The sequence below is a fragment of the Colletotrichum orchidophilum genome, assembly GCF_001831195.1.
Source record: "Colletotrichum orchidophilum strain IMI 309357 chromosome Unknown Scaffold_15.1, whole genome shotgun sequence".
In the NCBI taxonomy this organism is placed as follows: domain Eukaryota; kingdom Fungi; phylum Ascomycota; class Sordariomycetes; order Glomerellales; family Glomerellaceae; genus Colletotrichum; species Colletotrichum orchidophilum.
In genome coordinates, this window is record NW_019172971.1 from 134777 (window position 1) to 149491 (window position 14715).

Consider the following 14715-nt stretch of genomic DNA (forward strand, 5'->3'; position numbering starts at 1 on the left):
GAAATTGGTTATTAAAGAAATGGTTAATAACATAATTAGGGAGTCTGGAGTAAAAAAAAAAGCAAAAACACATCATCCCTTTCTGGAACTTACAACATTCAATGTCCCATGGGCTAGATGGCCATGCTGCGACCAACATCCAGTAAGATACAAAGAACTCTTTAGGCCATGGGGTATCAGTGTTGAGACTGGTGAGGGTGAGGGAAAACCTCCCTTTAACAGCTACGAGCTATAATAATATTTCATATGCCTAGGCCTTTGGTAATCTTACATACGTAGGTATAAAATCTAGCGATTTCACGGAGGTAAAGTCACGCTGTTTAGCGTATGTGGGACATGAACATGGAGATTACGGCATTGATTACGGCCACAAAACACGCTCCTTCTCCCGCAATCTCTCTGCATTCTTATAAAGAAGATCTGGGTCTGCAGCATCCCGATCTATCGACCATATCCGCAGTGCATCGTAGTCCCGGCAGGTGTGGACCGTTTCGAACTCGGGCACGATCCAACTCCTATTTTCAGACCACTTGATGGGGATGAGTGTCATGTCCCCATTGCACATGATACTCAAACGGATGGCGTCGATGCAATGTTCTGCCTACTATTAGCAAAGTCCACTTCTGTTCAAAAGGGAGAGGAGGGCAATAGTATCGCACCCATATGGGCCTGCAATGTCGGATCCCTCAGATCCGAGTAGTAGTCCAAATTCAGGGCTTTTCTCATCATGTTCTTTGTACGTCAGCTTTAGAGGAAAGCGGTGATTCGGCTCTGGAGACTGGACTTACAACGCAATGAAGATCATGAAAGAGAGAGACTCTTTGAGCCATGTCAGAGTATTTCTTGGGGCAGAGTATGGAGCAAACTCACTGTGCCATGTGCAGGCCTGTCTCAGGATCGAGCCATAATCCACCCCCTAGCAACTTTTGCTCTTCAGGGGTTACAAACACGTTAACAGCTATATCTCTACGTTAGCTGGGATCTGGATAGCATGGTCATAGGTTGTTTGAGTTACCTCCGAGAAGGTTCTTCCAGGCAGCATCAATGTCTGGGCTCGGCGCCCCAACGTAAGGTGGGTATGTGACAGGACGATAGACTTCATGACTCTCATTAAACTTCAGTGTCGCATCGAACTGCAACTCTCTGAAATTCGGTGCTAGCTCTCTTTTTACGGTCGCTTGGCAACGTCAGCTTTTTTGTGGCGCGTTGCGTTCTGCCAGTATATCCTGGGTGCAGACTCACTAAACTCGCTATTGCGCCAAAATGCCGCCTTGACACAGCTCTGAGACGACCTCACGGTCAGGGTGATGAGACAAGCGAGAAGTATCATGGATAAAATCCATGGTAAGAGGGTTGAAAAACTCGCCCTTCTCCTCAAATGGCATTTACTGCATGTTGTTCTTTCGGCTGGGGCGCTGTCACCTCCAAGTAGGCTGTCTTTCGACTCGTCGCGAAGGCTGATACTGAGTCTCGACGGCCGATCCATTGTCGCCTAATGTTGTACTAACAGAGTGTCATACAAAAACGGTCATAGGACCCCGAAGTTATTTTCGAAATGGGGGGAGGCAAACGTTAAATTGCAGCAGTCTTCCGCCTGGCCTTGCTATCACGTCAGCTCACTTCGAGGGCTCTAGAGCTGATTGCAATCCTGCTCACGAGTTGAGAGCTTTTAAAATGTCTTACGAGATCGTAACGTCAGCTGGGAGGAAGAAGTCACAGAGATTCGGCTGAGGTGTGTTCATTGACCGTCCATGCGTAGTTCGCCAAGATATCCTACCGCAAATTCTTGACACGAGAATTACCTGCAATATGCGCACAAGCGTATTTATCGTTATTTGGGGCGATTACACGCAATTATAACATATTCATTTGGATTTGATAATTGTTCAAAGGGGTTGCATTTGACAGGAGATTGAAGAGGTAGCACCTCCATTACGAAGTCTATTCTGACGTTATGCATTACTTTCCTTACCTTACGTGTGTCAGATTTCCATCGCTAACGTTAGTCCACTCGATTGCTGATTGGTAAAGCCAACTCAAAATCAACTACAAGGCCACCGTCTAGTATAATTTGTTCTCAAAACGTGGCTAATTCTCGGCTGTTGCGACGGCCAGGCTGGACACAGTTGATGCCGAAAGTTCCACGCGATATCGTTCAGAGCAAAGCTTCTTAGAGTCACCATTTTCGCCATGCATATCTGGTCTCTCCCACGTGTCGAATCTATGGCCCAAACGGTGTTGCCTTGGTGGAACTGGTCATATAAGCAGCTCGGAACAAACAGCTTGGACGAGAAGCGACCAAGCAGCTCCCATTCGGAGGAAGAAGATAAACAACGGCAAACCCTAGCGACACAACAGTGGTTTCTCTGGACCTTTCGGAGAACAGCAATATGCGCCACTGCTGCCATCGTTTCCATGGGCGTTCTGATAGCACTGGGCATGCACTTTGGAGCCCATTCGACCAAGAGCAAGTCACAGAGCCAGAATCCCGTTCGCTTGTGTGGGAACTCGTCCGCCGAGGCTCTATCTCTTGGATGCAGTTTCGACCAGCTGCTATGGGCGTGGCTTCCCCCAGGCTGCCCTCACTACGCGAACGACGAGTTTTTGACTGCCGAAGAATGGAAGTACTACGTCGATCCTTTCGGCAATGAGCAGGCCGTGGGCGAGAATTGGGCGAAGGCGTTGGACAATCACAAGGATCTCTGGGGCGAGCGGAGAGAGCATCTGACCCACTGCGTCTATGTCTTCCTCAGCTTGGGCCAAATCATACGGGATGGCACGTCATATCCTCCCAAGCTTGTAGCGTACGAGCATCTGCACCACTGCGCGAATATTATCCTGGAGTCCATGAGGCAGGACAAAAACTGGAATACGATGGAGACGTCCGTAGGAAGGGTTTCTTACGAGGAGTCCTGTTAGGGCCCCAGAGAGTCGCAACTGGCGTATAAAGTATCCAGTAAACTACAATGAATATGCAACTACCAAAAGTGACCTGAAGACCAGCTTGATAGAGTGAAATGCTTCCAAATATGGTCTCAAGATGGCAGGTAGCGTGTCGTCTGTAGCAGGATTGCGGTCACACTTTTACCATGATATACAGCAAATTGGATTTGAGGCGCCCGCTACGCATGGCAGCATAAACCCGAGCGTGCAATCGCCGACACGATGGCGTCAGCTACTAGCCCTTCGTTATGTCGGTCAGGGAAGATAGCCTGGGAGACGGAGCAAACTTGCGAGGCCAGGGACGCATATCAAGGCTACATTATTATGCATAGCTGCTTGTTTCTTCCCTACTTTACTCTTTGACATGCAGTTCGAGTCCTTTCATCTGGATTGGGACAGCGCTTGGCTAAACCGGACCAGGTAGAACAACAGCGCGCGAGACATTGACGCTATCCATACTCTTGAATCTGTCCTACGTAGTTCAAAAGTCGCAATCCAGTGTTTTGATGGATGAATTTCCATCTAAATGACTGTTAATGCACTCTACTGGCTTTAAAAAGTTCTCACTTAAGCATGTGGCCACGTAACATATGATAAGAGAGTTACATCTATCAAAGTTAGATTGCCTAACAGCATTTTGACAATGCCGGCTTACGTGAGCCCTCACATCTCTTGCCATCGCTTCACATTACGTTATGCTGGATAGAAATATGTCTCAGGGCAAATTAGCTCATTTGAGATTCAGCATTCGTCAATGGCTTATGTCAAGCTGAAATTCTAGGCTTATGGAGTAGTGTGAACAACATGCATGTATCACATCATTGGCGGTCAAGTTGACAGAAATGACAGGATAATGAGCCTGTGTTTTGCGTTGCAGCAGCTCAAATTCGAATCAAAGAGATGCTGACGTGGTTTGTTGGCTGAGATTGGGCAATCTTGCATTGCAGTATCACGATAACCCATTGATGACCTTATTGATGACCTTTTCTCAAGAGAGGTGGGTGGATATTCAGTACGCCCGACTGGTCTTTAATACGACATGCAACTGCCTCTCTGAGTCTACAATGGAACATGAGCCGGACACTTCATTCTCCTGAACCAACCTTCTGTCTCCTGACGTTTAACGAGTATTCATCCCTCTGCAAAGGCTAGACTAGCTATAGTATCAACCTCTCCGACCATGCGCTTCTCCACCCCCCTCATTACTGCTCTGCTCGGCACGGCCTTGGCCGCGCCCCACGATTTGATTCTGCGTGAGTTCCATTTTCAGATGCTACTAGAGTCTGGCTCATAGATTTCAGAGCGCACCCCTCAACGTATCGCCCAAGCCGACTACCATAAGACTATCGAGCAGCGTGAGCCGCAGCGCATCGCCCAAGCCGACTATCATAAGACTGTCGAGCAGCGTGAGCCGCAGCGCATCGCCCAAGCCGACTACCATAAGACTGTCGAGCAGCGTGAGCCGCAGCGTATCGCCCAAGCCGACTACCATAAGACTGTCGAGCAGCGTGAATCCCAACGCAACGCCTAAGCCGATTACAAGAAAAGCATCGAACAGCGCGAGCCTCATGGTGACTCCGAAGATAACTACTGATTCTGTGTCTATGATGGACAAGGATCCGTCAGAGTACCCAAGACACAGTGAAGGCTCACGGAGAGGGAGGAGGATGTCCGCCACATAAGCTCCATGTCTATGACGTGCGATGATATTGCTTCCGGTGGTGTGGTCTTGCCTCTGAAAGCTTTTTTGGATTCATTTGCATCAGGCGCTACGGAGCAACAGCAAAATGTCAGATACTATCATAGCAACACATGATTGACAACTGCATTCTTAATATACTGCTGTGACGCAATTCATGTTACATCGCCAGGGAAAGATGTGCCAAAGCAAATTCCGAGAGAGTAGGAATAGTGACACGATCTATTACGGTTTGGGAATGCTTTGAAACCATCAGGTGACTCAAGCTCATTCAAGGGGAAAGATAAGCTTGAAATCTCGTGTGGTTGAAACGAGAAGAGCTGTAAGACTAGACGAGGCCTCAAGAAAGATTTTGGTTGTAGTTGAATGGCAGATAACCGCTCTACGGGCCGCTATATGCAAAGACATAAGACGACCGAGAAAAAGGACAACTAAATCACTCGGAATTTTTTGACGGAGAGCAGTTCATGGCTAGCTCATGGGTTCCTTGGCATCTTGGGGCCTGGAAAGCACGAGGTGAATGACGGATGCAAAGGCAACATGGCTTTGACCGGCGACAAAATCTCTTTTCAAAGTTCGGGGGAACTGTTGATTAGCAAGGATCATCTACCGGGCCCTTGACCGGAAATAAATATATTTCCAACATGATCGAATTCTCGTCTTCACCGACCTTGACCTCACAGGAGGAAAGGTATAGCATCTTTCTATCATTCAAAAATACTAAAACTTGCGTTTCCACGTAGATAAAGGTTTATGATACTCGTAACACGTCCGCCCCAGCCCAACCGCGGCCTGGGCGGCCCCGGCGTGACCGCCACTGTATTTAGACGGTGCTCAGGGCTCATTGCATTTACGAGCAGGGGGTCTTTTCACATGAACGGTAAAGGGAAGAAGGAGAGGCAGAGATTTGAAGAAAGTGTGAGCCTGGTTACGTAGTGCTTGCTCATGATGATAAGTGATTGATGTGGTAACCTCCACTCTGGAGCCCGAAAACTGATTGGGTAGCCAATGAATTTCCAATCAAAGGGGTTGCAAAATATTACGTTATTTGCGACCTGCTTGTTAACTGCGTTTTCCATTTTTGATTTCTAGCAAGGGTAATAGTCAGGTGCACTGATTATCCACTGTCCGGTCAGTTAACAATCTTATTATCACAATCACCATTATTTTCACCTCGATGTGGTCAAGTAAGAAGGAAGTGTGTGCGCTTCAGTAGGCGGGCCGAGGTTAGGATCCAAAAGCGCTACATCCGTAAGCCAGTCAGTATTTCAGGCGTCTGCGAGCTTACGTTGGCTCTTTCATATCAGCGTGGACCACGTAAGCCAGAGATCTCAAAGATACATCCCAAGGAGCTCACACTAATACATTAAAGGAGTTCAGTATTAGACTCTAGCACAAACGAATTCCGCTCTGCAAAGCTTGAGTACTCACAACGGACATCCGTACCAACCCCAGACACAACTCGAATCATGCTGCCGGAAGGCGAGAGTGAACCGTTCCTGAAAGAGACGGAACTACGCTCTCCTGGTCGGAAACACAACATTCTGCATTCCCGTTTCCTTGGCCATAAAGATGTTTTGAAGCGCTGGTCCGCCGCTTTTTGGCATCCTTTTGTCACCCACTTCGTGATTTTCCTCCTCACATCACTGGTGTGGGGAGGGCTATTTCTCGCCACACGCGCCTCTCTCTTCATTCAATGTAATCATCAACATAGCCACGACCGTCCGGAGCATACCGAGACCACCAGACAGCACGACAACATAACCACCAAATCCCGGCTGTTGACGTGCGGTGATTCAACCGCCGAGGCGAAGAGCCTAAATTGTCATTACGACATCCTGGCTAACCACTGGATCCCAGAGGTTTGCATAGACCAAAACGCGATTAATGAATACAAGACGGACGGATCGTGGTTTGGGTTCGCGGACGAAAATCGGACAGAGCTTCTCACCATCGACACCATGTCTGAGATGGAGTTCTATTACACATCTGAGCGGGACCATATTGTGCATTGCGCCATGTTGTGGCGCAAGCAGTTCTGGGCCTTCTACGAGGAGCGGGCGGCTTTGGACACCATCATTACGAGCGTTGAGCATACGATGCACTGTTCCCAGTTTCTGATAGACATGTCGGACAAAGGCCCCGACTACAGGAACATGCCGATCAAGACGTGGGTGGGTCATGCTGGGTGCTGGGTCAGAGATTAGACAGTGGGGTTGCCTGTGGCGGCTTTGGGAGAGAGGCGGTGCAGATAGGAAGAAGCTGAGTGACTGGGCCTATTTAGATAGCCGTGGTGGTGATGAGTAAATCCATTTATGTATTTTTAAGGCTCTAGGGCCTCAGGACAACCTTGATTATTAGCGGCCAAGTTATCATCATGAACGCCAAGAAGTACGTTCGCGCAGTAGGGTTCCAAAAATTGACTATGATGATGGGTTATATTCTCTAACCACGGATTTGTTCGGCTGATTGTATTTAACCTTCCACCTCACACGCCAAATTAAGCATTGATGTCGGCACCGTGTGCAAGCAGAAGAAGAGCCAGGGGCTCAGACCCGCATTCGACAGCCATATGAAGCGCAACGTTGCCCATCGAGTCCTTCGCATTCACGTCAATTGTTAGTGACTTTAAAAGCAGCTCGGTCGTCGTCTCGTTCTCTCCCAAAACCGCGGCGAATAGGGCGGTACGGCCTAGGTAGTCCGTAGCATTGGGGTCGGCGGACTTCTCAAGCAAGAGCTGCAAAAGTTCTCCGCTTCCGCTCTCAGCTGCAAGATGAAGGGCGGTGCTCCCGTTGCCGTCCTGCTTCGCAACGTCCGCCCCTCGCTCCAACAGAAGGCGAACCATTGACTCGTTGCCACTGCACACCGCGCGGTGAAGCGCTGTGCGGGCCATGTCCGCTAATAGCGGGGGCGAGCTGTCCGTCAGGACAGGGTCGATGGCCCAGATTTGGTTATCGCCGGGAGCGGCTGTGGGCTCCTGCTCGTGGAGTATGTCGTCCAGAAGCATGGCCTCTCGTGGGGGCGTCAGCCCCTCGACAGACTGTGCAACGGCTGCCTCAAGAGCCTGAATTCGGTGTTTTTGGTTGCGTCCTGCCAATCGATGTAAGCCACTTATTTCTCAACTTTCAAGCTGCAACGCTGCAACGTTCTACTGGAGGGCGTGGTAAGTAGTGTCCATGTACATGTAAGGGGAGGGTGCAATGGTTAAGCTTGATCATGCTTACTGTACGTGCGCTGCGCGGTACGATTCTGCTGCCGCTTTCGTTCTCTCTTGTTCAGGTCTTGAAGTAATTGGCTAGCGCCATGATCGCCAGTAGCTGCTCCCGCCATGGGTTTGATCGATGGATATGTCAAGTGATTTCGTAGTGTGAAGTGGCATGGGCTCATTCTCGCGAGTTGAGTCGATTGGCCATCTGTATGGCCATGGAAAGGTGTTAAATAATTCCCAATCTGCCTGTCGAGGAGCGGGGGAGAGGGAAGATGCGATACGAACACTATCTTCGGTTTACTGCGAATTATGAAGGTTACTTCTGTTGGAGCGAAACGAGAAGGCATTGTCTTACTGCGAAGTATGAAAGTTATTTCTGTTGGAGCAAAATAGGAAGGCATTGTCAAAACAATCCTTGATCAAGCTTTCGCCCCCTGTTAACCCGCCCCGTTCTATGCCGGCCGCCATGTCCGCGAATTGACTGCTTTCAGCGACATACATACAGTTGTGCCCAGGCTCTGAAAAACCGAGCCTATTGTGTCGCTAGCTACTGTCGCGGACTGCTGGCACACCCCTTTACATACTGTTACAGAGTTCACACGGCGATTGAGTTGCAGGCGGCTGGATATGCTCTCTTGTCGTGATGCTTCGGATGTCGGTCAAATTGTGGGCTGGCGAGGGAAGTTGGTGCATGTTTATGGAGCACACGCTGTAACCGGAGAGGCCCATCCATATGTTTAACCGGGAACTCTCTCCGCATCTCCGGAACTCGGCATCTTGATAGATATCAGAGTTGCTTGATTCGCAGTCAGTTCAGGGTTATTAACTGCGGGATCCATTAATAACTGAGGTATCAAAGATGGCCTCTTGTATTCAATCCATGAGTAAATCCCCCTTGAATTAGATGGTTGTGCATTCGGTCTCTGAAGACAGGTTTCGAGACCGGAGTGGTCCTTTTGACACATCGCTTTCTGTAATCGCTTGCCCCCAGCCCACGTGCTTCCGACCGTTGGCTGCCGTACTGTTGTCTAACACACGGCAGAGTGAGAGCACAGCTAGGATAATTGGCAGGGGACAACAGGAACTCAGGTATTGCGCGTGGGCTGGTTGGGGCATTGGTAGCATGAATGGACGTTGTGCTTGATTGGATGAACAGACTGGGACAAGCAGTTCAGCTTTCGCGATCCACGCTAAAGTCTCCCATGCTAAATTCGACAAGAGCAGCGAGGCTGTCAGTATGTGATTTGAGATACGCCATGGATGGATTGATAAAACCATGTCATGAGTTGCAGCACGATTTTCCCTCCACAGTTATTCAACCTGCCATTCATCGGTCAACTTGCGAATGTAATGGGAATGTAATAGCTTATCACCCAGACCAGCTACGTATCAACCCCAGAAAGCAGAGCGAGCACCAGCTTCTGCTCTAGCAGCTCATAGAACGACTAGCCAGCCACAACAAGCAGCTAAACGGAGTAAAAAGACACCGCATCGGGGGGATACGCAAGACTAATCCCAAAGATCTCCCAGGCGTACTGCAAAACCTCCTTCTAATTATATTAATACAACCTCAAGTGCGCTAGGACTATCGACCAGATAGCGATAAACTCCTGCGGCTGGATCACCGGCAGCAGGATGCGCGCTATACAGTAGCTCTATATTGTCGCTGCGCAATAGGCGTATTATATTAAATACTTCCCATTCTAGAAACTCAATACTCCAGCAGCCTATTATAGAGCCTATTATATAAGCTTGTAAGCTCTATCTAAACGGTAGGCTAGAACTCCAGCAGTAGGCTGTCACACCAGCTTTGAAACTCCATCTCAAGCTAAGTCTACCGCTAGAAGAGGAGCTTCTAAGTCATGCTGACTTATAAACGCTAGCTTACTGGCCTCAAAAAGTCTTCAGAGCAGATATTATCACCTGAACTGATATAGTTCATAGTCTTACCTAAGAGCTAGAGCAGCTTGTTGTTCGTCGCACCTTCTTCAATGTTAGTAGAAGCGCGTATATCGGCCATTCTAAAAGGGCTAAACGAGAGGAGGAGGCTGTTCTTATCTATAGCAATCCTCAAGTTCTACTATAGCTAAACATGGGCTAGGTAGATTTAAGCAAACCTATGTCTCACTAATAACTCTATCACGGAAACATATAGGTTCCATCAGTTTCCCCAGTTTCTCCTTTAAATCCCACAGCTTTCCAAACTTAGAAGCCTGTAGAAAGTTCTACATAGCTAAGCTCCAGAACGTCAGCCCCATAATTAGAGAACTTAAGATCAACACTAGCGAGCATGCGCTGAGAACACTATCTAAGGCGGAGTCATACAGCAGCAGCGCCGTGAGGTGCACCTTCCACGCGTTTCCGGGCGCAATCATCAGCTTGTACATGCAGAGGATGGCGACTGTAGCGAAGGTGTCATGTGTGGGCCGCCGGCGCCGGCGCCGGCTCCGTCATGGTCCCAAGCGTCTTCGTCGCATCCGCCATGGGCGATAGAATGCCTGAGACACCAGATCGCCTGGTGCTAGTACCGCACGGCGTTGTATTTCCAGTCGGGGGCTCTTGTCAGGTGCCCAGCCTGATAGTCTGACTAAGGGGGTCCAACAGGGCCCTGCTAGTATAAACAGATATAGGGTCACAGACTAGAGAGGTCAGTACACACCTATGCTGGACTGGTCTTTTATACGTCTCTCACTTCTCGTCAACGCGCATTGGATAATCGAATCTTAAACTTTCTAATTGGGTGAGAACCGTGAGACTAGGGAGGGCCAGCGCCGGCGCACCGGCGTCTCCTTAGCAGCATCCGGATGTCGGCATTTACCGATTTATGGCCGTAGAGCTGCTTAACGATAAACTAGAGCAGAAGGGCAGTATCATTGTCAGCGAGTTAATTATAATACCTAAACAAAACGAATAGAAGTATTGTTTCAAAGAGGACGGGCCTCGAACCCTGCCTTACAGTCACGAGACGAGATTTATATATCTAACGGCTTGGAGTCAGGGGGGCAGTAGCAACTGTAGCAGGAAATGGTTCTGATAAGTATTGGCTGTCTGCTCTATCCCAAGCCATGGAGAGGGCCATCAATGACGGTGACGGCAGAACTTGCGTCATGTTACTCAAGGACGAGTGCCCGTTGGACATTAATATGCGATCTTGCCGTACTTGTACAGCGCCCATATTTGCCTTAGCACGTAACAACCTATCTGCGGAAATCATCGATGCTCTAGTGAGCCTAGTCACCAAAGGAGCAAGTTTCCAAGGAACTACCTGTGCTAAGCACACGTGCGGTGGTTTCAGACGATACGGGATCCGCCATTTTGAAGATGACTCTACCAACAAATCCTCATCTTGCTCATCGTCCGATAGTGACGACGACAAGAAAGTCAGACAACGTTCGTGGCCATCTATTGGATCCGCCTGCCTTGAAATGCTCAATGTGGGAAGACGATCTAGTAGAAAAGATCGCGGTCTGGCTTTGGTCCATCTACGATGAAGACATGATTTGGTTGCTGGACAATTCCATTGCCGTTCATGTAGCTGTAGATCGCGAGTGCCCCAAGGCCTTGAAAGTCCTCTTGTCACACGCTGCTAGGATTGGCGGTGTTTCGCACAGAGCCTTAGTTTGAGACCTAGTGAACAGGACTGGATCGTATGCTCAATTCAACTCAGTTTCGCCCTTACAGGCTGCAGTGGGATCTGGCGATTTGGAGCTTGTGCGCCTACTCCTTGAGTACGGAGCAGCTGTCAGTCGACAGACGGCTATGAGGGAAACTGCAATCCACACGGTAGCTGGCACGCAGAGCATTCATATTGCACGACTTCCTTTGGAATATGGGGCCTCGCTTACCATCAGAGATTATCGCGGATATTCCCCTCTCGAAGTAGCGATTCAACACCCCGTCGCTGAGATGGTAGACCTTTTCCTAGAGCATGGGAAAAACGTTAGATATGACCATTACGGCGACACACCCAAGTTGTGCGAGTCGACGTTAGCGTTAGTTCTGATGCTGAAGTTGGGCGTACAGCTCCAGGCGACAGGAAGGTTTAGCATTCCCCTCTGGGCACCAGCATGTTTCGACAGCCGGCTCGCGACATCTTTCTTCAACTCCGATTGTGGCTATTCAACGGCGGCTGAGATAAGTGAAAAAATATTCTGGAAGATTTTCTTATTCGTTGACATGAGTGAAGGGAGCGGTCGGGCCCGGGGCCCCCTTCGTCTGATGTACCGACGACGTGGACGCGGGTCCATGCGAGACATGACTGAGTTTGATGGAAAAGAAAGCGATACATTTTTTTAGCATTTTGTGCTTCTTTCCTCAATTTGTACTTGTTGACGAGGTTAAGTTGCTGCTAGACTTGGGCTGCAACGTCGAGTTTGAGGGTTGTTTGACTGGTACTACGCCGATGGCTGCAGCAAACGATGACCGGATGAACGTAGTCAAGATGTTCGTCTATGCAGGGGCAAGAATATGGTTCATAAGGAATGGTCTAGTTAAGAGCACAGTTGCTGCAGCCAAAGATTTCCCGGAAATCGCCAGCTGGCTGTTAGTTGGGAGATTTACAGAGCAAGGCAAGATTGAGGAGGCCCGCGCCCGACTGAATGACAGACTGCCAGAGCGTGATTCGCCCCTGGAGCGGTTATCGTCTTGGCAAGTTTCCACTATCAGTCAGCTTCGCTCGGCAATGGGGGGATTCGAGGTTGAGGTGGCTGTCGTGCTTGGAAAAGGCACAGAGAAACCTGCGGGGAAACGCTGTCGTGTCACAATCTTGGGATAGAGGAGACTTGGAACATTGAAGCGAGGTGCTTGCATGTACCTGTAATAACCTTCTCCAAATCGAATGTAGTCACAGGGATCTGCTGCATTGCATGATATTGTGCTCTGGACTCTAGGTGGCGTTCGCACATACATTCATGAATGCATGTGCCCTTTCGACAATGGAAACGACCTTCACCCGGGCTAGCGGGCTCCAACCGACAGGTAGATACGATGCGGGCAGCAGCCCAAAACAGCAAGGTCGGCCGCCAGCTCTTCAAGATTGCAGAAATGCGGATGTAGGTGCTGAACTAACAAGACTGTAAGTCTGTGCCAGAGGTCTGGAAGTACAGAGGTCTCCCGTTCCAACCGCCTTCATGCAGGCCAAGGAGATAAAACAAATACTGATTGCTCAGCCCTTGCTTACATGTACTTTCCAAACAGCTGTAAATATGAGGATCATTTCGCCCTATTCAGATCTTGTTCAGAATGTGATTCTGGTCTCTTGAATCGTCAATACTCGTCAAGATGGGCAGCTGGTTCTCGAGAGTCAAGCCCAAGGCACCAGCAACAGTAGCTACGGACACTGTCATTCCCTTGAATGCTAATGATGACAATGTCTTCAACAGAGCCATAGCGATGGCCTTCATGATGCGTTTTGACGATGTGTTGGACCCGGAAAGACTGCACTCGTCACTTACGAAGCTGCTAGACCGTGAGGGATGGCGAAAGCTCGGTGCCAGGCTGAGATTGAACGTAAGCTTCAGCACCTTTTCCTAGCTCCATTCCAAATTATCCGCTGACAGGCGCGGTAGTCTCATAATAAGCTCGAGTATCATGTCCCTGAGCAATACGATCTGAAAAGACCATCTGTTGCGTATTCGCACAAGAAGTACAATTGTAGCATCGAGGAACACCCGCTCGCTTCGCGGCTGCCGAAAGCAACTTCAAGACCAGCAGTGGCAGGGACTCCTCCGGAAGAGTTCCAAGAATTGATGCGAAGGCCAGATGGGCCCAGGTCTTTGCAGGACTACATCTATCGCGACGAGCCTCAGCTGAGCCTGCATATCGTATCATTCGATGACGCGACGCTTGTCAGTCTGACATGGTTGCACACCTTCTTCGACGGGATGGGGAGGCATGAGCTTCTGACTGCATGGATTGCCATCCTTGAGGGTCGCGACATTGACGTCAAACCTTTTCATGGGTTCGACATAGATCCCCTGGCCGAGCTGGGCAAGAACCCTACGGAGCCCTTTGTGATGGCCGATGAGCGACTTTCAACCTGGGGACTGATTCGATTCGGCCTAGGATATATTTGGGAAATAATCCGTTATCCCGGCATAGAAGGCCGCATTGCTTGTATACCAGCAGCAGATATCAAAGCCCTCAAGTCACAGGCAAACCAAGAGTTGAGAGCAGAGAGCACCGGCTCAGACAAGCTGTTCGCCAGCGAGGGTGACGTTCTTACGGCCTACATCGGCCGGCTGTGGTCGCAACATCTGCCCAAAGGCTCCGACAGAACAGTTGCCCTCGGAAACGTCATCAACCTCCGTCCTGCACTCGCTCAGGATCATCTGCCGGCGGACACAGCATTCATCTCAAACGCCACGTCAATAGTCATGGCCCGCGTCACCGCCAAAGACCTCCAGACGAAGCCACTCAGCTACACGGCTGCCGCGGTTCGACGATCGATCCAAGAGCAAGGTACAAGGGCACAACTTGAAGCCCGCAAAGCTCTCGAGAAGGAGCACTCCATAGCTTTTTTTGGTGACAAGGACATGCATCTAATCCTACTCTCAAACTGGAGCAAGGCCAGGTTTTTTGAAACGGATTTCTCTGCCGCCGTATTGAAAGCTGGAGAGACTTCCAAGGCTCAACCGCACAAACTCGGCAGACCCTCGCTCATTCTCAACGCCAGCCATGTGAGCGGGTTCCCTCTCAGACTCGCGGGTCTTGTCGCTGGCAGGGACTTGGACGGCAACGTTTGGTGGGGTGGCGCTTTGCGAGCAGGTCTTTGGGACAAAATCGCAGAAACTTTGGCGGAAGAGGCCACTTTGTGAAGGTCAGGTTATCTGCCTCGTTGTACGTGCACTTCATCAGCGCCGTCGGT

At 49.7% G+C, this 14715-nt stretch overlaps 5 protein-coding genes across 5 annotated transcripts; 4 read left to right on the forward strand and 1 right to left on the reverse strand.

Annotated features, from left to right (window-relative positions):
* Positions 1–2223: 2223 nt before the first annotated feature.
* On the forward strand, positions 2224–2919 carry CORC01_02612 (uncharacterized protein; the record flags this gene model as incomplete). Its single annotated transcript, XM_022614262.1, has 1 exon — positions 2224–2919. One exon carries the CDS (start codon positions 2224–2226, stop codon positions 2917–2919), a length of 696 nt encoding a protein of 231 aa, XP_022479175.1.
* Positions 2920–4123: 1204 nt separating this feature from the next.
* On the forward strand, positions 4124–4474 carry CORC01_02613 (uncharacterized protein; the record flags this gene model as incomplete). The annotated part of the gene is made up of 2 exons (XM_022614263.1): positions 4124–4196; positions 4245–4474. 2 exons carry the CDS (start codon positions 4124–4126, stop codon positions 4472–4474), a joined length of 303 nt encoding a protein of 100 aa, XP_022479176.1.
* Positions 4475–6111: 1637 nt separating this feature from the next.
* On the forward strand, positions 6112–6849 carry CORC01_02614 (uncharacterized protein; the record flags this gene model as incomplete). Its single annotated transcript, XM_022614264.1, has 1 exon — positions 6112–6849. One exon carries the CDS (start codon positions 6112–6114, stop codon positions 6847–6849), a length of 738 nt encoding a protein of 245 aa, XP_022479177.1.
* Positions 6850–7142: 293 nt separating this feature from the next.
* On the reverse strand, positions 7143–7972 carry CORC01_02615 (uncharacterized protein; the record flags this gene model as incomplete). Its single annotated transcript, XM_022614265.1, has 2 exons — positions 7143–7732; positions 7867–7972. 2 exons carry the CDS (start codon positions 7970–7972, stop codon positions 7143–7145), a joined length of 696 nt encoding a protein of 231 aa, XP_022479178.1.
* A 5158-nt stretch (positions 7973–13130) lies between these two features.
* On the forward strand, positions 13131–14665 carry CORC01_02616 (uncharacterized protein; the record flags this gene model as incomplete). Its single annotated transcript, XM_022614266.1, has 2 exons — positions 13131–13358; positions 13418–14665. 2 exons carry the CDS (start codon positions 13131–13133, stop codon positions 14663–14665), a joined length of 1476 nt encoding a protein of 491 aa, XP_022479179.1.
* Positions 14666–14715: the final 50 nt, after the last annotated feature.